Source organism: Podarcis vaucheri (assembly GCF_965113315.1).
Source record: "Podarcis vaucheri genome assembly, chromosome: 3".
Lineage (NCBI taxonomy): Eukaryota > Metazoa > Chordata > Lepidosauria > Squamata > Lacertidae > Podarcis > Podarcis vaucheri.
The window spans coordinates 41,407,770-41,432,703 of record NC_138761.1 but is presented as its reverse complement, the minus strand read 5'-3'; the positions used below and the strand labels follow the sequence as shown (position 1 = coordinate 41,432,703).

At 47.7% G+C, this 24,934-nt stretch overlaps 1 protein-coding gene across 3 annotated transcripts; it reads right to left on the bottom strand.

Annotated features, from left to right (window-relative positions):
- Positions 1-234: 234 nt before the first annotated feature.
- Positions 235-24,934, bottom strand: DLK2 (delta like non-canonical Notch ligand 2). 3 transcript variants are annotated; one of them, XM_082217084.1, is made up of 6 exons: positions 24,678-24,934; positions 19,261-19,362; positions 11,255-11,318; positions 5,093-5,223; positions 4,031-4,175; positions 235-3,592 (listed from the first exon to the last, which is right to left on the bottom strand). In XM_082217084.1, the coding sequence occupies exons 1-6, from the start codon at positions 24,754-24,756 to the stop codon at positions 2,824-2,826; spliced, it is 1,290 nt and encodes a 429-aa protein (XP_082073210.1). In that variant the 5' UTR covers positions 24,757-24,934; the 3' UTR covers positions 235-2,823. The 3 variants fall into 3 exon arrangements, with proteins under 3 accessions (XP_082073210.1, XP_082073212.1, XP_082073211.1); XM_082217086.1 differs by having other exon boundaries at positions 24,685-24,708; XM_082217085.1 differs by lacking the exon at positions 24,678-24,934 and adding an exon at positions 24,254-24,486.

Here is a 24,934-nt window from a genome sequence, read left to right as displayed (position 1 = left end):
TGTTACCCCTCTGTAGGGATTCTGGAATTCTTTTGCAAGGGAGGTCACCCTCTTTCTCTTAGGGCTGACAGTGAGCCAAAGACGATAGCAATTCTGGCAGGTCAGGACCTGTGGTTAGAGGGTAACCATTGTGGTTTGGAGATGGGCCCAGTGGTACGTGATGGGACAAGGCATGGAATGACATCATCCAAGAGAGGGGAAGTCTATGGAGGGGAGCAGGAAGGTACGGGTTCATATACTCAATTTCCTGAATTTATTTTATAAAGTTACAACCATTCATCAACTGTGTATTACAAAAATAATATTTATGGTGAAATCCCCCCCTTTTTTTGCTTTACTCAAGTTGCATTTCCAGACATGTAACCTATAGCTCCTTGACCATGAAACTAGGATGCTCATGTATTCTTATTTTGGGGTCAGAGGGGAAAGAACAATGGAAGTCAATGAGGAAAACCTGATGGTGTACCTAAGCCACAGCCTCAGGGACGACCCTGACAGAGAGACCACTGTCTCTGACATACCTGAAGTGGAACTGGCCCTATTGAATGGGGTGCACTTTGCCACTGAAGGTAAGGGAACTGTTTACCATACCTCCGTCTGACTCAGTTGTGTTACTTATTAAAACAGGAGATTTGAAGGCTGAGCTGAAAACAGGGGTGGGAATAAAAGTTCTATAATCATTTTTATGCCTCTCAAAGAGCACCTGCCATTTTGGGGGGATTTTAAAAACAAACAAACTAGGGAGTGTTCCCTCAAAAGGGAGCAGAAACGTTTAAGGCAGCAGGAGGAACAGGTCCCTGTTGCCTTGGCAACCAGACTGGTATCTGTCGTGACTACGAAGCGGCATTACCCCCAGTCTGAAGCCCAACCCTGGGTCGAAATGTTATTCTGCTTACTGATCCCACCTGTGACCTCTGTTTGTTGGTATTCTGCGCAAGGGACTGCGTGCATACAGTTGGATGCAAATAGACTCTGAATGTGCAGTTTGTACCTTCCATTTCTGTAGAGCACAGATTGTGTGTTGTGATCCTATAAATGCTGGATCTGTATGTACACAAGTTCTCTGCAGAAGTTCGGAAGGCGGAAGTCAGAGGTGGGAGTTGGAGGCAGGCCAACAGAGCACCCCAAGCACCCCTCTCCAGATGAGCATCTCTACCTACACAAACATAAGGGTGCATCGAGATGAGAGCAACAGTGTGCATAGACACCACCTGCATTTTGACGTGCACCAAGCACATGCACCCAAGTATAGACAGTGTCTATACAGACTATCTTGTCCTCCAGCAAATGGGTCTTTGAATGAGTTTTCCAACCCTTTTCCAAATGTGTGTACAGTGGTACCTCGGGTTACATACGCTTCAGGTTACACACTCCGCTAACCAGAAATAGTGCTTCAGGTTAAGAACTTTGCTTCAGGATAACAGAAATCGGGCTCCGGCGGCGCAGCAGCAGCAGGAGGCCCATTAGCTAAAGTGGTGCTTCAGGTTAAGAACAGTTTCAGGTTAAGAACGGACCTCCGGAACGAATTAAGTACTTAACCCGAGGTACCACTGTACTGCCTTCATTGCTGTCACTATGTAGCCAAATATGAATTGTTTTATGAGATCACCCACCGCCTTTACTTCCACTTAGGGAAGGCGAATAACAGAACCTTTGCATGCAAAAGATGTCAGGCTCCATCCTCACCAACTTCAGAAAGGGCTGAGAAAGACCCCCAGTTTGAAACCCTGAAGAGCTGTTGCCAGTCAGTGCAGACACTACCAGGCTTGACGGACCAATGTTTTGGGATACATCCTTGGAAGTATACTTTTTTGCCTTAAGGCATCAGTATGGTTCAACATGTGCTACTGAAAAGTGCTATCATGGTTGCTTCTGGTTCACTCCCAAGTTTGATCTCTCACAGACATCAGGCCTTGGAATCAGGATTGCTAGGCCTCATATTTCCAGCTTCATACACAGCCATTTCTTTTCCGGCAAGTGAAGAGTCTCAGGCCAACAATCTGAGACTGAGAAGGGGAAGTTGGCTTGGTGCTTGCTTTTGACCCTTCCTGACACCAGAGCTGGGAAAATGAGGGAGTACGATGTGTGAAATCAGGGTCTGAATAAACCTTTCAGGGAGGAGGGGAAGAGAAGGGTTTTGTTTTAGAGGTTCCATACATTTGCAGCCAGATCAAGGCCGGACATAGTACAGGGCACAATGGGCAAGACAATGATCTAGAATGGTCAATGTAGGCAGCAAAGTGGCTCATGGCACCACAAGGTCCTTAGGAAAACAGACTGAAAGGCCTCTAGGCAGAATGGGGGTCCCATATCACCTGTGCTAGAGGGTGGTGGGGCATACACAGAGCAGTTCCTGGGGCCCCTTGAGTAAACAGACAGGCCATAGGATACCTCCAATGACTCTGACCAAGAGTTACCAGATGCTTAAGGGCTTAGCCAAATACTACAACCTGTCCTGGCATGCTTAGCCTCATTCTAGCAACTCCCTTGGAGCGCTTGTGGGATGACATCCACTTATCTTGCTTGCTGTTTCCAGCCCCGGCTTTATCGTGACCCAGCACTTCCTTGGCTGCCCTTAAGACGTTGCTGCCACCAAGCCCGTGGCTTTAAGCTGCATGCATTCAAGGACTCCGCTTTCAAGCAAAGGCTCTGCTGCCTCGTGGACATCCTCTTCCCTGGCGATGCACGGCCTTGAGTTCGATCAGAGCCCGCGGTGCTTTGGAGGCGGACGGCCAGAGCATCCCCCTGGACGCTGCTCGGAGAATTCCTTGACTCATCTGGTGGGTGTACAGAGGTCAGCCAGGCTCCGACTCAGGGGGGTCCTTACAGCTCAGTCGTTTTCCTGGGTTCTATCAAGACCGTACTCAACATGCCCACTTGGCACTCTTGGTCCTGGAGTTTCCTTGCAGACTGCGAGGGGCTTTGGCACCTCCGGCGCCCCCTCTGCCAGTTCTTCAGCAGCACCAACACAGTTACCAAGACTAGGAGGGCCGTGAGCAGCCCAAACACCAGCACTAAAATCAGCTGCGACTGACTCAGCCCCGAGTCCTGCTGAGTCACCACCTCTTTCACCGAGATCAACAGCCCTCCCCCGTTTGATTTCTCACTGTAGGTAGTGACCCGCTTCCCAGTCACCACAACCCGGACGGACTCAGACTGGGTTGTCCAAGGGTTGCTGCTGGCCGTGCTTCTCACGACATCGTTGCCGTGCCCCTTGGGATCAGGGTGAAACGCGGTGACCCACGTCGGCTCGGGAGCAAGGAGCTCACAGGTCTTGCCGACAAAGCCCTCGGGACACAGGCAATCGAAATCGTTGACGCGGTCGTAGCACTTTGCCCCGTTTCTGCACGGCTGGCTGGCGCAGTCGTCAACGTTGATGCTGCAGAAACGCCCTTCAAAGCCAGTGGGGCATTGGCAGGAGAAGCGGTTGATGCCGTCGAGGCAGGTGGCACCGTTGGCACAGGGACGCATCAGGCAATCATCGACGTCAATCTCGCAGTGGGTGCCAATGAATCCTGCCAGGCACTTGCAGGTGTAGTTGTTAGCAAAGCCGTTCTGGTCCAGGCACTCTCCGCCATTCTTACAAGGGGACCTGAAAGGAGAGAATGGGGACCGATCACAACACCCATATGGGCCGTCCTACATTTTATTCATCTGTTTAAATACCCCTTAACCGTTAGCATTTCTAATAAAAGTTATTATTTTATTATTTGTACCCCACCCATCTGACTGGGTTGCCCAGCCACTCTGAGTGGCTTCTAAGTGCATGTAAAAGGTGCATGCAAAAATAAGCCACACAGGAAAAAATAACAACAAAAAGTTGTCATAAAACTGAACGTTGCCTTGAAATCCTTGTTCGTGAAATGGTGCGTTTTAAAGCCTTTTACGGCTGATCCTATACGCGTTCACTCAGAGGTAAGCCCTACTGAGCTTAATGGGACTTACTCCTAGGCAAAGGACTGGAGCCTTTAAAAGGTTTTGCTCCTTGTGCCTGCCTTTCCTCCCATCTATTTCTGCTAGGATCTCTCACCCTGCCTTATCACATGGCCCCGTCTTCAGCTCACAGTTCTTTCCATGGAATCCTTCAAGGCACAGGCAAGAATATTCCCCATCTCGGTCGTAGATGCACTGGGCTCCATTCTGGCAGGGGGTCTGGTGCTCACAAACATGCACGTCTGAAAGAGATGGGGGGAAAGAGGACGAGGAAGAGAAAATGCAGGTCAAAAGTACTCAGGGCTGGTTTTTCATGTCAGACACCCACACCCACACATAAAAGTTCTCTCTTTTTTAAATTTACTGTGATACTGGAGACTGTACAAAGAAAAGGTGGCCAGCTAGCACAGAATCCTCCTTCCCAGTGTCCAACCGGATGTCCCCTGCTCTTCAGAGGCACAAGGCCACTGATTCTGAAGTGGGCTCCTGTATTGGAGCAGAAGATGCTGCCTTACTTTCTCCTAGCCGAGCACTGCATACAGTTGTACCTTGGATCCCGAATGCCTTGGTACTCAGACGCTTTGGCTCCTGAACACTGCAAAGTGTTCTGGTTTGTGAACATTCTTTGGAACCCAAACATCCAATAGGGCTTCCGATTGGCTGCAGGAGGTTCCTGCAGCAAAGCAAAAGCCGCGCTTCGGTTTCCGAACGTTTTGGAAGTCGAAAAGACTTCCAGAACGGATTCCGCTCGACTTCCAAAGTATTCTGACTAGCAGTGGTTCTCCAAGGCCTTAGGACAACTTCATGTAGCTGGGAAGTATTGGAGTCAATAGCAAAAGTAGTTGTTTTCTCCAGGGAGGCCTCAAAGCAGAAAATGGGAAGACGGCCGAATTACTGCTGCTAATAAGGCTGTGTGGTTCTTCTGTTAAAGCTGAATTGCTGTTGCTTGGAAATGGCATCATTTGTTGGTAGTGAATGTGTTGTGTAGGCAGAGGACCCGAGTTTCAGCCTTTCAAGGCAGCAGCAGCAGAAGCTATTGTCTGAAACTCTGGAGAGCAGGTACCAGCCCATGTGTTCTGGCTTCCCAATAAGCTTCCTTTCCCTGTCGTCCCGACTCTCCTCAATAAGTCCCCACCCTCTTCCAAGTGGAGTGACGCACCTTTCTTGCACAGCTTGCCAGCCCAGCCACTTTGGCAGATACATTGCCAGGGTTGGTGGCACGTCCCATGCTTGCAGCCTGGCATCCTCACACACTGTTCACAGTATTCCCCTTCCCAGCCTTTGTCACACCTGCAGAAGGAAAACCAGAAAGTCAGAGCAGGAGAACGTCACCGCAGGCACCACGCAAAGGCACTAACAAAGCCATGTGCAGTAAACATCTCAAGGCATTAGACTGGCATTTCATAGTCATGGGACTCAGCTGCATTAGTCAAAAAACGTTTTGAATGCGTTATAACATGCAACACCAGATGGTGCCAGAGAGCAAAAAAAATTCTATGTGATTTTTACACAGTGTATTTTTTTGTCTGAGTGGTTGTTATAATGATTTAATTTCTGACTTATTTATAGCAGTCCCCCCGCCCCGTGTGTAGATCCACCAATGGTCTCTGTTCCTGGTGATGGGTGGAGGCAGGATCCAGGATCCTTTTCGGTCTCAATGGCATGATAGGAAGAAGTACCTCGCACAAGAATGTGAGGGGAATTCGTGAAGGAAGCAGCAGCAGCAGGATAGAGCCAAGGGTGAGGCAAAATGGAGGCACTTTGGGCAGGAGGCAAGAGGAGGGGTGGGGCTTATGAGTACCACAAGTTTTGGTGAAGAGCGTCAACCAGCCAAGAATGCCGCCTGTCTAATGATTGCCTGGGGACAGTGAGAAAATTATCTCTATTTTAAGAAATGTGTGGGTGGACACAGCAGAGGAATCTCCAGCTTTGGTATTTGCCTTGGGGGTTTGCCATAGGTCAGGAGGGACAATCTGAGCTGTACACCAGCGTGAGGTCCAGCACCGAGGGCCTTCTGGCAGTTCCCTCACTGCGAGAAGCCAAGTTACAGGGAACCAGGCAGAGGGCCTTCTCGGTAGTGGCGCCTTCCCTGTGGAACACCCTCCCACCAGATGTCAAAGAGAACAACAACTACCAGGCTTTTAGAAGACATCTGAAGGCAGCCCTGTTTTGGGAAGCTTTTAATGTTTGATGTATTATAGTATTTTAATATTATTTTGGAAGCCGCCCAGAGTGGCTGGGGAAGCCCAGCCAGATGGGCGGGGTATAAATAATAAATTATTATTATTATTACACCTGATGTGCAAGGTCGGCAGGAAACTCTGCTTTTACCACTGTTTCTTTTCCATCCCAGTAACACCTGAATTGTTTTCAGAGAGAATAAGAATGGGCCGGTGCCAAACCTTAAGGCTGCAGTCCAGGAGAGTAGGGAACATGGTGCCCTTAAGATGTTGCTGGACTACAACTCCCATCATCCCTGTCCACTGGCCATGCTGGCTTGAACTGATGGGTGTTGGAGTCCAGCAACTTTCGAAGGCATCACATTGTCCACCCCTGCTATACACCCTTACTCAGGAGTGCATCACCCTGTTTTTGAGTAAACCTGCCTAAGATTGGGCTGCTGGCAATGGCATATCGCAGGCTACTTTTTCTTTGTGAAATTAAGCAAATGCACACATATCAAGCACCTTTCCCCCCATATTTTAAAGTATATTGAGATAATATTGGAAGATAAAACCAAAATGGAAGGATGTACCAAGACATGACTCACGGGCAAGCCTTGTTCACCACACTTATAACTAGACTATAATAATTTATTATTTATACCCCACCCATCTGGCTGGGATCCCCAGTGCTGAAGCTTACCAAAGATCAAGCAGTGATACACAGGATTCATACTACGCTCATGCCTCTCTGTTCCTTGCAACTAATTAGATGCAAGTCCTGTGTTTACTCTGCAATCAGTGAGTCAGTGCCAAAAAGACTGAGCCCAGGTTTTGTGGGCGTAGTTTCTTTTTCGCGCCATACCTGTGGGTGGGGATTTTGCTCCTCTGCGCCTCCCCTACAGAGTTCTTCTCTTTTAATGGCAGAGAAATGCACGGCTGCACATTCCTGCCACTCTGAGGGAGTGGTGCAGAGGCACAAACTCAGGCTGCCCATTTGCATAGCTGCAAAAAAGGAATCACAGAAACGAGACGTATACCCTTCACAAACCACAAACCAAGTGGGGAAAATACAGCATTAAAAAATGGCATCTGCTTTGTATTAAAAACCCCCACCTTGGGTGTGCCGAAGGGATAAAAATCAGAAAACATAAAGTCCAGGGTGAGGCCCCCAGACAAAAAACCCAACTTGGTCTACACAGGACAACTCTGTTGACCAATGGAAAGATCGACATCTGCCCCCATCCTTCAGTTGCAGTGAAGAAAGATGCCCTTCTTAGATGAAGTACATCTTGAACTACACAATCACAGGCTTTTTCTATCAGTCCTGGGTCTCTGGTGTCTTTAGGGTGGGGCAGGGGTGGGCTGACTTCAAGCTCTTTTTGGTCTACCTTAAAAAAAATGTATATAACATAGACACCCCTTCATCAGCCAATGTGTGTTAAATTGCATAGCACAAGTCCGTGCCTAGTATCTATTAACAGCCATGATACAAGTGGTCTGTGATCCTGAGTATGTGCTCTTGTCAAAGAATGTAAGAAATGACTTTGCTGGGGCCACCTATGGCGCCATTCTTTGGTTACAATCCCAACAGCCAGCGGACGCTGGATAAAATTGGCCGGTAGACCACAAAAGGGGCACTTTGCACAAATGTCATCTCCTGAGCATGTGAGGGAACTTGCTCACACTGCTAACCCTTCTCCTTCCAGACCCCTGACAGGTACCTTGCCTCAGGGAACCATGTTCAAACACCCAACCTCCTCTCCAACAATTGAGGGAGAGAGCATTCTGAACAGGTAAGTGAGAGAAAGAGGGACACGTCTTATAAGGCAGAAATGAGAAACCTGTGGCCTTCCAGATGTTGTTGGACTGCAACTTACATCCTCTCTGACAACTGGCTACTGGCTGGGGCTGATGGGAGTTGGTATCCAACAGCATCTGGAAAGATCTGGGAGGTTGCCTAGCCCTGAAGAACACCTGTGTTTGATGGGAGCAGACAGTTGTCAGAATGTCAGGTGTGTTTCTCATCCATTGCAGCTGCTTTGTAGGAACATAGCTCATATGCAAGGAGAAGAACAAACAGCCACCTCAAACACAGAGTTCTTTTACAACTCCCAAATGTCAATGGCTGGGGGGGGGGGGGAGAGAGAGAGAGACTGAGACATGAGCCCTGGCAGAGCCCTCAGATGGCACCATTCCCTATTTTCTCTCCCTCCCTCACCAACACCAAGCATTTGCTGTGGTTTCCCCTTACTTCATGGGCTGAGCATTTCATGAAGAGGCTGTTGCATCAACACAGCAGTGGCAAATTGCCAGCCCCAGCATAATGTGCATATAGGGTTGCTCTGTAAATGACTTTTTTTTTATGCTTTGAAAATTGTTGTATTAGTGACAGTGGTGTGCCAGGACAAGACGGATGCAGCGTGGATGTGTTTCCTACCGCCAAATCCAGCGCTGGGTTGGAAAAGGAGGCCTACTCCAAGCATGCAACCCAGGGATGGCAACAGTACTGTATTACAACTGTAAAACTCTCAAAATAATGTCTGAAACTTATTGCGGTGTTGCAGCAAGTTATCTTACCCATGTTTCTTTGATACTGTTAAGCTGTTTTGTAGGAAATGAGCCCATTTGAAATCCTAGGATTTAGGAGGATCTAAAATAGAATCTATGCAAAAGCCTCTCCTGTCTTCAGCTGAAAACCCTGGTTTCCAGGCAAGGCCTTTATTTAGGCAATTCAAAGTAAATTTAATAAAAGACAAAAATAGCCTAGCAGCTCAGGTATTTCCTAGCTGCAACTTCTAGCGATCAGCATATGTTATCCGAAAGCTTGTGCAATGTTGGCTGGTAACACAGAACAGTCATATAAAATTATAAAACTTTTGAAATGCTATTATCCACCCATTCTGGGGAGTGTCGTATGTGGGATGTTTTATTGCACTGTAAAATGCCATAAAAAACAATACAAAGCCTCAGTAGTGTAAGCAGGTGCTGAACGGGCAATGCCCTTTGACACTGCTCTTCAGCAGCTGTTTGAGGCTGCAGTATCCTATAGCAGGTTGTCTGATCTCTCTGCCCAGATGCAAATAGATGGATTAAATAATCTGTTCTCCAGAGACCAAAAGAACAACCCATCAGATTAAGAAGGATGCTCACCATTCAAGGGAGATTGTTTGCAAAACAAGTCAACATCTACCCTAAAAATGGCTACCAAAACAAAGGACTGTAAATATTCCATTATTCTGGGTGGGCTAGAATTTGGATCCCTGAAAAATATCACTATTAATTAGATTTCAAAGTAAATTTCTAGCCCTCAAGTTTATAGAGAAAATCCATATGCAATTATCTGCAAAATTATCTGCTGCAATCTCTTTCAACTTGGATCTGTGCTTCCTCCTTGGCTCTCAGACATGACCCCCACATTTCAGTGATACACAGTGGGTTCAAATCCCTCACACAAAGCACTCTCTTCCATTCACTGTAAAATGCTGTGAAAAAGACGAAGGTTGGGAAATAAACTCACTTTTCCCAGACTGAAAGCATGCAAATGAAACAAGATTATGCAAACCGAGCCCATGATTCAGACGTGTAAATAGCAACTTGCTTGGTTGTCTATGGTGAGTAAGAATTAGCTATGATTAACTAAACTAGAAAGGCTAGCAACAACAACAAAATTTTCTTTCACAAATGAACAGCATGGGTATATTTGGGCAACCATTCTAGTTTTTTTTGGAGGGGAGGGGCTTTCTTTAAATGAGAGCAAGCAACATTGGTTGATTTGTTCATAAGGCTAACATAAAGTGTGTTCATTGCATCCATTCAAGTTGCTTCAAATGTGACATTTTTCATAAATGGAAATAACATCTGTATTAGGAAAGTGTGATATATATGGAGAAACAATCTCTTTTGTTCATGAAGCAGACAACAGCTGCACACAGTGGCCATCTTATCTATGGACTGGTGGTGAGATAAACTTAAATATCCCACTTAACACAGGAAAATGTACATATGTTTTGGCATGCATGGAGATTTTTTTAATGTAGAAAAAAATGTTACCTATGAAGTGGACTTTTGGATGAAAAACCGGCAGGGCCAGACCTATAAGTAATGAGGCAGGAAGGTGGGGAGGAGTGGGAGCATGGGGTTGGTTGGAGCAGGCCTGGCCCAAGACATTTTGACACCTGAGGCAAGCAACAAAATGGCGCCCACCCACCCAGGGGTGAGTGAAGATCTATATCAGGAACAAGAGGGGAGTAAAAATTTACATCGGGAACAAGGGGGGAGTGAAGATCTACACTGGGAACAAGGGAGGGAATAAAATCAACCTTACCTTAATTGGAATAATGAGGGAAATGAAGGTATGAATTTTTATAAAATATAAGAAACTGCAAAAGGGATAGGGGAGGAAGTCAAACTATAAATGCTTATTGGGGGAAAATTGGATTTGTATCTCTGTAAACCTGAAAAATAAATTTTATTTTAAAATAAAATAAACCTTACCTGGTGGTTTAAGTGGGAATGGTGGGGGGAGGGGGCAGCCTGCTTTGAAGCACCAGGCGGGCGCAGAACCCAGATGACCCCAGAGGGCAGCTCCCACCATTTCCTCCCCAAAGGTGAGGGGAGACCAGCAGTACCTCATATTCACAAGAGGCCACTGTATGGGTAGCGTGGGGGTGCTGCTGAGGAGGCAGCAGATTTGACCTCCAAGAAACATGCCACAGCTGTTGCAGCAGTGGCCGCATAAGCGGGCAACGCATTCCTTAGAGGCTGGATCTGCTGTTCCTACAGATCCTGCTACCTGAGGCAGTCCCCTCCCCTTGCTTCATGGGTGGGCTGGCCCTGGTTGCAGAAAACATCTGTGTGTGCCACACAGCCAACTTTGCACCCTCTAGGCCAGCCTGCCGTCCTCAGGCATGGCTGTCGCAACACCGGTGTTACAATAAAAACTAATGGCTAGTTCAGTCAGCTTCTATACACTGAACAGGAGGGGACACCATCTTGCCCTTTGTCGCACCAGGCAGCAAAATGTATTGGGCCAACTCTGAGAGTAGAAGCTTATAGGACACTACTTCTTGGGGTGGTTGGCACAAAATGTGCAGGGTTTGGAGTGACGCCGTGTTTGAGCAGCCCTCTCTTTTAACAGCACCCAAGTATGGCTTTACCTGCATTTGCCGTCCTCGTCACAGCTTCCATGAGCCAAGTTACAGTGGTCACTGCAGTCATCACCTGCAAGGCAAAGCAGAGAGCAGGATTTATTGCACCAGGAAGTCAGAACTCCAAGCTATGGCTAACTTGTGTCAGCAGGAAAAGGCTGGTGAACCCATCACAAATTTGCCAGGTTGGGACAGAAGTGTGTAGAATCCATTTTCCTTTCCAGCATATACTTATCCCAGTTGTGTATGACCTCTCCCTGCCATCTGTAATATCACAAGACCAGTTTCTAGGGCAATAAATGGAAACATTTCTACCCATTTATTGCATGCCATTCATGCTGTCTTCCCTTAATCCTCAGAGTCTCGAAGTGCTGATTTTTCTTAGCTGTGGGAGGCTCCATATTTTGTAGCTGGGAACATATGCTGCTTGTTGTTCCTCTCCCCCTTAAATATATATATTTTAGGGAAATTTTTAAATATGCAATCGACAGACTGAGATCAAGCTCAACGTTGCAATAATACAGAACAGAACTGCCCTTCCGGAGAAAATCGCAACACAGATATAGGTCAGTGAACCATCAGGCAAGAGGATGCAAATGATAATAATTAAGCGTAAAAAAAGAAACGAAGCAGAAGCAACAATCAACTTTCCAAATGAGCAACACACTGTTTTTCCCCCTCAGGATGGATAGTGGACCATAGCTCATGTGGTAAGAGCACCTGCTTTCAATGCATCACAAGCTAAAAGGACCATGTAGGAGGAGATATGTGCCCAGAATCCTGTAGAGTCATTCCTGGTCCAGAAAAGAAATCAATACTGGGGAGATGGACCAGTGGCCTGACTCAGGGGAAGCTAGCTTCTTAGTTTCAAATGACACCTCTTTTTGGGGAGGAGGGGCTCATGCTACAGTAGTGGTCCTGTGGCAGCTGTACTTAATTGCATCCACCTTGCAAATGCCACTGCTAAAAAATAAACATGTTATTTGCCCGATTACTTTATTTATTTACTTATTGCATTTATTTACCGCCTTTTCCTCTAAGATGGTGTACACGGTTCTCCTCCCCCCTATTTTATCCTCCCAACCTTCAGCTAAGATTCCTGCATTGCAGGGGGTTGGACTTAGATGAGCCTTGGGGGGGGGGCGGGTACATTCCAACTTTACAGTTCTACAACCCAGTGTGGCAGGTTAGGCTGAGATGTGGCAACAGGCCCAAGGTCACCCAGTGAACTTCACAGCTGAGTGGGGATTCGAACTCTGGTCTCCCAGGTCCTAGCACAGCACTCTAACCACTACACCACACCGGCTCTCTCTTCATGCTCCTGAATACCAGTCTGCAGGCTTCCCACAGGCATCTGGTTGGCCGCTGCAGGAACAGGATGCTGGACTGGATTGGCCACCACCAGTACAGTGGTACCTCTGGATGTGAATGGGATCCCTTCCAGAGCCCCATTCACATCCTGAAGCGAACGCAAACTGCGTCTGTACGGGTTGCGATTCGCCGCTTCTGTGCATGACAGCATTTTGAGCGTCTGCGCATGCGCGAGCGACGCAACCCGGAAGTAACATGTTCCTTTACTTCCAGGTCGCCGCAGAGCGCAACGCTCAACCTGAAGCAACTTCAACCCGAGGTATGACTGTACTGCTATTGCCGCTTCCTGGAGAAGGTCCTCCCCTCACAAACACACTTAAGGAGAGGATCTGTGTCCCCCAGCACTGCAATATCTTAAATTTTAAAACTTAACAAAGCAGTGGTGAAATTGACGTGTCTCCACCCTACACACAGAAAGACACCTACCCTGAATGCAGAGAAGGCCAGTGGCCCATCTAACCCAGCCTCCTATTTTCACAGTGGCCAAGCCAAGGCCTATGGGGACCCCACAAGCAGAACCTGACCTCAAGAGTGCTCTCTCCTGCAGTTTCCAGCAACAGGTATTCAGAAAGGTCACTGCCTCCAATCTACTTACTACGGCAAGTAGTCACCAATAGCCTTATCCTCCGCAAATCTGTCTGATTCTCTTTTAAAGCCACCCAAGATGGTGGCCATCATTGCCTCTTGTGGGAACAAGTTCCATAGTTTAACTTCCTTTTACCTGTCTTGAATCTTCCAACAACCAGCTTCAATGGATGTTCACGAGTTCTGGTCTTATGAGGGAGGGAGAAAAATGTTTCTCTAGCCACTTTCTCCCTGCCATGCTTAATTTTTATAAGCTTCTACCATGTCTCCTCTCATTCACCTTTTTTTTAAACTGAAAAGGCCCAACTGCTACAACAACAACAACATAGTAGTAGTAGCAGTAATAATAATAATTTTATTATTTATACCCCACACATCTGGCTGGGTTTCCCCAACCACTCTGGGCAGCTCCCAGCAGAACACAAAAAACAGAATAAAACTTCGAACATTAAAAACTTCCCTAAACAGGGCTGCCTTCAGATGTCTTCTAAAAGTCATCTTGACATCTGATGGGAGGGTGTTCCACAGGGCGGGTGCCACTACTGAGAAGGCCCTCTGCCTGGTTTCCTGTAACCTCACTTCTCGCAGTGAGGGAACCGCCAGAAGGCTCTCAGAGCTGGACCTCAATGTCTGGGCTGAACGATGGGGGTGGAGATGCTCCTTCAGGTATCCTGGGCCGAGGCCATTTAGGGCTTTAAAGGTCAGCACCAACACGTTGAATTGTGCTTGGAAACACACTGGGAGCCAATGAAGATTGTTTAGGACCGGTGTTGTATGGTCCTGGAGGCCACTCCCAGTCACCAGTCTAGCTGCCACATTCTGGATTAGCTGTAGTTTCCAAGTCACCTTCAAAGGTAGCCCCATGTAGATCACATTACAGAAGTCCAAGCGGGAGATAACTACAGCATGCACCACTCTGGCGAGACAGTCTGTGGGCAGGTAGGGTCTCAGCCTGCGTACCAGATGGAGCTGGTACACAGTTGCCTTGGACACAGAATTGACCTGCGCCTCCATGGACATCTGTGAGTTCAAGCTTTCCTTACAAGGAGTTGCTCCATCCCCTTGACAATTTTGCTTGCCCTTTTCTGAACCTTTTCCAACTCTACAATATCATTTTTGATGTTTGATATTGTACAACAACCAAAGCTGTACACAGTATTCCAACTACACAGCATAACACCATTGTGATATCAGCAGTTTTCGTCTTAATTCCGTTACTGATACCTAGCATGCAATTTGCCTTTCTCCCCACAGCTGCCGCAAAATACAACTGTTTGAGAAGAGTGGCAACTGAACTCTCAGGAGTAACTGAGCGAGTTAATTGTGTTTTGCCTGCATTTTTATCTTCATATTATGCCTACTTCTTTTGGTGTTATTGTATTTTCTTACGTATATTTTCTGTTATTTAATGCAACCAGCTTGGATGGCTATTTAAAAATACATTAAGCAGTAAATAAATATCGTTAAATTAAAATTAATTAACTAATTAATTTCTGTTCATTCTGTTGAAAGAACGCTAGTATGGAAGCACTCCAAGTTTTAATCCAGTTTAAGATGCTGCTCTGATTAAGCACCGACAGTATGAATGAAGCTAAGCATAACAAATACTTCTATTAACTTCTAGCAAACAAAACAGCACGGATCAAGAGGAACTTATGGGGAATTCCCTTTGGATAGTACCCATTGTGCTGCTGTCAGCAAGACAATCTTGCACATCTCCACTATGACAATGCTGTTTTAGAAACGTTTAATTCATTCCCCACCCCTTACATTTTTGTGAAACAATACCTATCTACTCCTTCTTTGCCCTTTAAAAATAAAGTCCATTTCCCCCCATTGCCATTTCTATAACCACCACAGCACAGTTGCAGAATGAAGGCTGGCACTAACTGGTACCATCAGATCAAAGTGTGAAGCACAGGTTAAGGGCCACACTCAGCAGAATTTGCTGGAGAGCCCCCAAACTCAACTGGGCCAGCTTGCCACCTTTTGAAGTGAGCAATGCAATACAAATCATCATTTAAAGCAGGAGTACCCAACTGGTGCCCTGCAGATGTTTGGGTCTACAGCTCCCATCATCCCTGACCACTGCCTGCACTGACTGGGGCCAATGGGAGGTGGATTCCAACATGGTAGGCCGCCGGTTCCTCACCCCTGCACAGAATCACAGAATCATAGATTTGGAACCCCCCTGCAATGCAGGAATAGGACCTCCCTGAATTCAATGCAACCTTCTCTCTGGTAAATATGCTTAAGTTTGCAGCCTTATCCCTTAGCAACCAGGCTCCCTTAGTGGTGCCCTCCTTTCCCCAAGCTTACATTTCTTGCTAAGAATGGGAACGTCACAAGAGAGAATGACCCACGGAAAGTCTGTAATTGCTACAAGGAAGATTGCTGCCGATGCGGTAGCTGTTGCTGGTGGGAGATGTCAGGTCTAAGCTTGCAGTGCATGGCACAAGACTGACTAAAGCATCAATTTAAAGAAAGCCACAGCAAGGCGCAGGACACCTCCTGTTTTTCCAGCCTAAGGGGGAAAACATAATCTGAGGAAGGGGGACTAACACTGCTGTACTGAGACTCCTTGCTACCTTGAATGCACAGAGGGAGGAATAGATATACTCAAAGCAACTATAGCTGAGGAGCACTCTGGAAATTTGACTTGTAGGCCCCCAATATTTCCATTTCTCTGGCCCAGCACTTGAGATGAGCATCAGACCCTTTCCAAGGGATTGATTTCTCTTTATTTATTTAAATGTCTCCAAGGCTGTAACTGAGCTGTTTGTTCCCTGGTCCTGCCATCCCTCTCTCTCTCTCCCTCCCTCCCTAATCCCTCCGTTCTGGCACCTGAAGGCTCTGTTGCTTCTGCCTGCTAACTTTCACCTTCCTTTTCGTTCCTTCTGTCATGTGCCGTGCCACAAGCGACCAGGACCCAACGATCTTGTTCGATCGTGTGCACTCGCGAGCCTTATCCACTTACATTGGTTTTATACTACATTTTAATAAAATTAGCTGAAAAGCGGCATTTTGTGTGTTTTTTTACGGGGAAAAAGCTCAACAACTTTTCTGTCCGGATTTTCACTGTTTGAAATATGGCAACCCTATACATAGGCCCCTCTCAGAGAACTACCGTTCCCAGAACTCCCAATGGAAAAGGGATGAGTTTAACCCAGTACAAGTCTCTGGTGTAGATACACCCATATTCCCAGGGCTAAACTTAACAATATGTTACATACCTGATGAAATGTGTTATGTAAGGTCTCCTTAAAAAATAAAAATAAAAACAGCAGTTGTGGAGGACCAGATTGGTCCATGCCTATCTGGACTGTGGCATGAAGGATAGGGGAAATAAGTCTTTCCTCCAGTATAATTCTCGTAACTAAAATTGCCTCCCAGACCTTCTATTTGCCCTGGAAGGAAAGCAACTATCAGTGCAAATAGCATCTTTCCATGAAGGGCAAATAGCAGCTTGTATACATGTGTGCTTTTTGTTAGGAAAACAGGGGAGGGGGGAGTTTTGTTTTGTTTTTTAAGCACACACACATTTCCTCCATGCTATGGTCATAATTCAGATCAGGCCTTTGCAACAGCTTCTGTTTTACAACATGTGAAGCAGATACACAATTGTGATCATACACTGAATATTGTATTGTCTAGTTTGGCCCCTGGGCATGGCTTGTACCAGGGACGTTTGAAGGCCTTTCACGGAATGTCCAGCAGGTGTCACTGCATGCCTAAAAACACCAGGGGGGGAGTAATCGCACCTTGGGTCGGGGACAGCAGGGGCAAATGCCAGGGGACAAACGTATTAAGCTTTGGCACTAGGGCCAGTTCAGTGCTGTACTAGTTGCATGTCACTCTCCCTTGCACTTTTCCTTCTGTCTTTTCAATGCAAAGCAGCCACAGTAAATCCCTAATCTGAGCAAAGAACGGAGGAAGAGCTGCTGGACTCTTTCCTATCTGACCGTTTCCCCACTGCAAATGACACTCCTGCTGCTTTTCTAACAACATGGAGGTAGTCACAGGTCACCACCCCCTCTGGGTGGAAAACAGAGGGGGGCAGCTTTGAACAGAATGATGGTTGTAGTGGGAAGGGTCAAGCAGCCCCTTCCCCAAGCCCCTTCCTCCACTCAGATCTGTTGCTTGCTGAGGCTGCTTTGGATTTATCCAACAGACCATCTGGACATGAGCAGGGGAATTCATGGAGCTAGGAACAGCATTTTCCTATTGTCTTTTTGGATACTTTATACAATTATTAGCAATTTCATTCAGTATCTCCTTCCTTAGAGGGTTTTAAGCAGAGATTGGATGACCATCTTTCATGGATGCTTTAAGTGAGATTCCTGTACTTGGGGTCCTTTACAATTCTATGAGTCTATGATCATAGAAAAAAAAATGTATGCCCCATTGCCAGTACAGTGGAACCTCGGGTTGTGAACGTGATCCGTGCAGGAGGCATGTTCACAACCCGCAGCATTTGCAACCCGCAACGTTGCGTCTGCGCATGCGCGGATTGCAATTTGGCGCTTCTGCTCATGCGCAAAGAGCAATTTAGCACTTCTGCGCATGCATGAGCACCGAAACTTGGAAGTAACCCGTTCTGATACTTCCAGGGTCAGCGCAGTGCGCAACCCGAAAATACAGAACCTGAAGCATCTGTAACCTGAGGTACCACTGCATCACTGTAATCTATCTAAGGTAAAGGTAAAGGTATCCCTGCCCGTATGGGCCAGTCTTGCCAGACTCTAGGGATGTGCGCTCATCTCACTCTATAGGCCGGGAGCCAGCGCTGTCCGCAGGCACTTCCGGGTCACGTGGCCAGCGTGACAAGCTGCATCTGGCGAGCCAGCGCAGCACACGGAACACCGTTTACCTTCCCGCTGGTAAGCGGTCCCTATTCATCTACTTGCACCCGAGGGTGCTTTCGAACTGCTAGGTTGGCAGACGCTGGGACCGAACGACGGGAGCGCACCCCGCCGCAAGGATTCGAACCGCCAACCATGCGATCAGCAAGTCCTAGGCACTGAGGTTTTACCCACAGTGCCACCCGCGTCCCTGTAATCTATCTAGTCTACGCTTAATCAAAGAAGGTCCATCTTGCTGGCAACCCAGATACCACTCTGGCTAAAATCTATGTGTTGGGGACGGGAGTTTCCTATGCTGCACTATATTATCAGACCCAACTAGTACAGTACCATTTGTTTACCCAAACTGACACAGAAGCAGAGAGGGCACACACAGACACAAACTTACCTCTAGCTCTGTTAATCTCATGCAAAGCTCAGTCTGCTACACAAGATGGGTCAACCAGCAATATTTTAATTTGCTCACAACCAGGGAAGAAGGCTAGACCATTCCTCTCCTTATATGTAATAACTAAGCTGCCTTCTACTGAGTCAGACCATTGGTCCATGGAGTTCAGCAGGGTCAACACGCCAATGACAGAGCATCTGCTCTGCATGCAGGAAGGCCCCGGGTTTAATTCCCATCATCTCCAGGGGGAAAGTCCTGATTTGCCACCTAAAGAGCCACTGCCATACAGTGCGGACAAAGCTAAGCTACATGGACCAATAGTCTGACTCAGTAGAAGGCAGTTTCTCTTTGTTCCAGGGTTTCAGACAAGAGTCTTTCCCAGCCATGACTGGAGACATGAAAGATTAGACCTGGGACCTTTTGCATACAAAGGATGTGCTCTGCCACTGAGCTACAGCCCTTCCTGAAATAAGTAGCCGCATGTTACTCCCTGCAGGAAGCAGGAGGCAATTTTCCTGTAGATAGGAATGTTCTCATAACCACCCTACCTTGTGGACCTTAGTTTGGTTCCCTCCTCTATAGCCTCTACAGGACAACTAAGCGATGAAACCAGACACTCGAGTACTGTTTATGCTCGTGTGTTTTTCCCTGGCACCTGAAGAAAGGGAGACCTCTTTGAACAAGAGGAATCATTCACAGGGAGTTAAATGGTGGTTTCTGCACACCGCTGCAGAATGAACCCTTTACCTTTCTGCTGTAGGAGACTTCATGCCCAGGTGGAACCAAAGGAACACTGAACTCATCCTCACCTTGTGTAAAATGGTGATGGGCCACCAGGATCCAAAGCAAGGACATGAGCTGAAGACAGAAGCTCCTGAGCATGGTCAGCGTAGCCCCACCGAGATAGTCACCTACAAGGGGATGAAGGCAAAGTCAGACCAGGATGTTGGCACCTCCGCAGTGCTATCACGCAGCTCCAAAACACTATTATTGCTTATTCCAAACACAATTATTTCTTTAAAACAAATGCCAGCTGCATCAATGGTTCCCTTGGCTTGGAGGCTGAAAGCACGAGAGCAGTGGACTTTCTGAGTCTGCCCCCATGCAGTGAAAAAACAAAACACCTGTGTTTGTAGGACCCCCCTTTTTTTACCTTCACACTCCTGTCGCCTCCCTCACAAAAAGAGAGAACACCCCTGAACCCGTACAACGTTGAGATCTCCCATCAAAGCATCCCAAGGATATTCCAAAGCACAGCTATAATTTTGGAACGGTATCGGCGTTGCGTTTCTTCTCAATGCAAACCTCTAGCTGTGCTGAGTTGTGCACTGATAACATGACATATGCTAATAGGATGAAAATTGCTGAACAAAAATAAAACAAAATTGCATGTCAGCCCAGAAGTAAGTCCCCTTGAATTCAATGGGACCTGCTTCCAAGCGAAAAGAAAATAGGATTACAGCCTAAGTAATGATGCTCCTTCTTATTCTGTTAAGAATCAGGGGGGAAGGGAGAAAAGAGAATTAACTTCTCTGTCTTCAGCAGGTGGTTAATACAATCGGGAGTACTTTTGTGTGGGTTGAGGTCTAGAGGTGAGGATCGGAAGCTCACCAATCTGATGTTTAAAACACTGCTAAAAATTGATTTTTAGTTACAGCTCTTCCCATGTCCCTCTAGAACAACTCTTGGATGTTTCCATCTGTTATCAATCTCTCTGAAGCAGTATTGCTGCCATTTCTTAAGATGATAAGGTTTATGTACTGGATTATCACATTTGCATCCAACCCTATGAACATTTGGAGCTGCATTATGCTGTGTAAGATGATTGGTCTATATAACTATATAACTCAGCATTTATTTGGACTGATAGGGTATTTTTCATCATCTGATACCCATCCTGGGACTTGCTGGTGAAGATAAATATGCAATCCTTTTAACTGGAGATGTCAGGGGTTGAACTTTGGACTTTAATTTTTCCTGCATGCAAGGCATTTGGTGTATCACTTAGCTTCGGCTCCCACCTTCCACCAAAGAACTCCAAGCAGCATACAGGGGCAATTCTACTGTACCCTCACAGTAATCCTGGGAGGTGGATGTTGCTGAGAGAAAGCTACTGCCCAGTCCCACCCTCTTGAAGGTATTGCTGCACTCAGGAGGACTGTTATAGGCAGGCACCATTTGGCCAGCATGTGTGAATCTTATGTTTTGCATTTTAAATAAAAGCTCTGGCGTCTGTTAATGGATGAATATCAAACTTACTATCATGTAAAAGCTTGTGGCCATTACAATATTGAAGGAAGTGTGAACAACTGACTGAGACATATGCTAGAAGTCAGTTAGTAATCAGGAGGCCAGAGCAAACAGATTCTTAACAGGATCGTTTCATGCCTATCTACCTTATGGGCATAGAATTTGTTCACAATGTTCAGATATATGTGGCTAGCGGTACATTTGAGGCTATAAATCCAACCAAAAGAAATGTAGAAATGATCTGGTAAGAAATACAGACAGACCGCAAAAATAATGTTTTTCTTCTTCTCCCAGCCAGGCACAAAAGGGAGAAACAGAAAAGCCCTTCCTACTTCAAAGAGAGACCTCAATGAAATACAACATATTTGAAACACAGTAGTAAATGAATGAGGTCCTTGGGATAGAAGACAAAGTCTATCCAGCTGTCACATATTTACTCTTCTTCAAATGCCAGGGCACACCCACTGAGGGTTTATCTCCAGCATATCTATGTACACTAGAGAAATATTGGTTTAACAGTTATTACCTCTCCTTTGAGCACCCTGAGGCCTGCTGTTTTGAGAGTAAATGGCCAGGAGTCTCCAACAGAATATGCACTACTCTCATTAAGCTACAATTCCTAAGATTTCTTGGGACAACCTGAGCTTGTCAAACTGGCATAAAACTGATGTAAGATTGTAGCGTAGATCTTATACCCTGAGGTGACACCTAATAGCTCTATTGTGGGAGAATGACATCTGTGCCACATCTGCCAATGACACAGAATATGTTAGAAGGATATTTCGGGTGAGCTTTCAGATAAAGATTCTAGTCATGTTTGATTATTAAAAGCCTGTGTTATTTTTATTAGCCTGTATAGAATTCTGGTCATATTCTGCTTTGGGTAACTGTACTCTACTACTTCCCCCATATGCCAATTGTTGTTACAATTGGCCAGAAGATTCTCTTTCATTTCCTACCCTGAAGTATTGTGTTATGGGGTGGTACTTTGTGCTGCCGAACAGCTGCTGCATATCAGAGGAGGGCAAAGTGATTCCTGTGAATCTTATAAAATAATTTATGGATTAAGGATGAACAGTTGGCAGCCAATTCCTCCTGAGCTGCTAGGACCCCAGCTGAATACCGCATGTCATTGAAAAGGTCATTTCTCTTTTCCATTCCCAATAAAATCTCCAAAGCAGAGATATGACCTCCTGGAGTTCAAGGCTACCCTAAAGCATTTTTTTCTAATTGTCCCCTCCCCCTAGATTTGTGTATTTACTCCTCAAGCAACAATTTCAATACCTTGAAGCATGCTGAAGTATCCTTCACAAAATGACTGGTGTCGCATAAGCAACTGCCATGGATTCTCAACATTACAAATTGATTCACTCCCTCTCTCTCAAGCAGTGGAGGGCTATTTGATCATAGCAGGGAGCTTAACCGTTCCTGGGACAACAAATGGGATTCAGAATGTCTATATCGGTTTGCAAGGGGATGAGGCTTCCTTGGGTTAACTGGAGTGGAGGTCGCCAGATGGGTCTATAAGGTTTAGGGAAGATGACATCCTAGACTATGTAACTGAATGGAAGTCATAGGAAGGGGATAATCAGTGGACTGAGTAACAGAGTTACTAAATCAAGAGTTCACAGACAGAATCCTCCGATTACCGGTCTTCAGGTCAATAGGCAGGCAAACTGTGCTGCAAGGTCAAAAGGGTCTGTGGATTTTATCGGATTGGGCATATTTGGAGATAGGATGTTTGCTTTTCTGCTTTAGGCAGCCAACAGAAAATGCTGAAGAATTGCTACAGTAACAACCAACAGAGGCTCGGTCAAATGGATTATTGGAGGCAATGTACTGGGGAGGAAGCTATAAATTATCCCCAAATGTAGATGTTGCCTCCCTCCTCCAGAGCTTCCCACTGTTAGCCCCCAAACCTGTACCCCTAATTTCACGTGGGGCCAGCCATCTCTCCCTTAACAAGAAAAGGGGGAAATGCATTGCTCAACTGCAGACGGAAAATCTTTGTCAAGCAGCAAAGCTGTGAGGGGCTCATAGAGCATCCCGAGTACCATACAATGTATTTTTAGGTGCACATCTAAGAGTACACCTTAGATGTTTTAAAAACACACCTAAGAAGGTTAACAGGTGAACCTCTCTGTCAAAAACGGCAGTTGTGCTAAGAAGCCATGACTGCCTCCAGCTCCTTGTGGCTTGTGCATCTGATGGCAAAGCCCAAGTTTTGCCCTGTCTCTGTGTAACCTGTGAAATGGCTCTCAATGAATCAGGGGCTGAAGAATGCTAGGGAGCAGTAGTGGCTGGCACCCACTGAGATCAACAGAGCCAATGGCAACAGAGAGAGCCAATGACAGGCAAAGAGAGACAACTCACTCATTCTAGTTTTGTCCCGATCCCCCCTCCCCCTCCTCCCATCTGTGTCCTACAATGGCAGCACTAAAATTAAGGCGGAGGAAGCTGACAACCAGGGCCAGCCTTCGGAATGAATGAATTTAAGTGAGGAGGCAGGCAGGTGAGAGCAGCGCCCCGCTCACCTTGATGGACCAGCGTCCACTGGCTCACAATCAACACTATAGAGATGTTGCTGCTTTCTAGAACGTATGGATACTTCGAGGGGCGACTGCAAAAACATGACTTTTTTTGTTTTTTGCATCAGCCCCTTGGGGCTGCGGAGGGAAAAGAACCTCGCTTATGGGGGTGTCTCCAAAAAGGCCTCCCGCCCCACGTGCTGGCCTGATATCCCGAGTGCTGTGCATTTTGGCCCCTGCTGGCGGACAGGGCAGGTTGGGATCCCTACCATGTCGCTGCCCTACCATGGATTCCTAGCCCGGAGTGGGGTCGCCTCCCCGCCTCGGAGAGGTGAAGGAACCACTCCCGATCACTCCTCCCCGCAGCCCCACGTGCTCCCGCCGTAGCTGCTACCACAACCACCGCCAGGTAGGAAGGCAGGCAGGCAGACATCCCTCCTGGCATCCTCTCGGCGAGGGCGCCCCCACCCCGAGGTAGGGCAAACCCTCCCTGCGCCCACATGGATCGCTGCCCCTTCCCAGCGCCGAGAGGCTTTTCCTCCCAGCGGCGCACATGCGGAGGGAGGATCCCGAAGCAGCCTCCATCCGATCACAGCCGCGGGAGCAAAAAAGAAAAGAGAAGAAAAAGAAAGAAGGGGGAATCTGGGTACCGAGGAAGGGGGCAGCACCAGGGAGGCATTCCCATCTGCCATATCTTCCATTTTCTCCTCTCCACCTCCCACCCACACCCGTCGGGCCGCTGTTGCAGGCGCTCTCCTCGCCCGCGTGCTGTCGGATCCTCCCTCCCAAATCCACCTTCCCTGCCATTTCGGCAAAAACACACACACACACAACCAAACACCCCCAACCCTCTGCAGCTCCCCCCCATCCCCTGGGATCCCCTCCCCATCCCATTCCTCTAGCTTTCCCCCAGCACACATCGCTCCCATTTTGGGCGCCGCCACCCCACTCCAAACACACACACACACGCACACACACGTATCATACATCTATCCACACGCGCGCAACTTCCCCTCGTCCTCACCTCGGCGCTCGCGTCGGCGGCTCTTTCCTTTCTCCCCTTAGGGGCGTGCCTGCCTGCCTGCCTGCCCCCCGCCCGCAGACTAGCGTGGGGATCGGCCAAGCGGGTCTGCCATGCCCTACGCTGCCCGGGCACCGGGGGTTCGGGAGGCGCGGCGGCCAAGCTGCCTGCTGGCCTCCCCGCTCCTCCTGCTGGCGCTGCAAGCGCTGCTGCTGCTGCTGCTCCGCCTGCTGCAGCCGCCGCCGCCGCCGTGCACGCTCAGGCCGGCTGCCAGGGGCTGCGTGTGGCTACACATCCCTGCTCCCTCCCTGGGACATTCCGCCTCCCGCAGCCCGACTGCCGCGAAAGGAGCGAGGAGCCAGGAAGCCCAGGGCCCCCCGAACCGCAGGCGGACGCCCAGCCCCGCCGCCTGCCCAGCCCCGCTCACCTCTCACCTGCGACTCCTTCAGCCCAGACTCGGGGGAGGGAGCGGGGGGGAGGAGGAAGGAGGAGAGACGCCTCTCCATGAACTACGAGCGGGATTGGCGCCTCCCCCCCCCCACCCGGGCCAGGAGCTCCTTTCCCTCTTTCTCATCTCAGCGTGAATTGGCCGCGGGCTTGGGCCTAGGTGGCCCGACGGTAGGCCGCCCCACCAGCACCTCCAATGACTGCTTTGGCTGGGTCTGTGCCTTGCGTGGCTGGGAG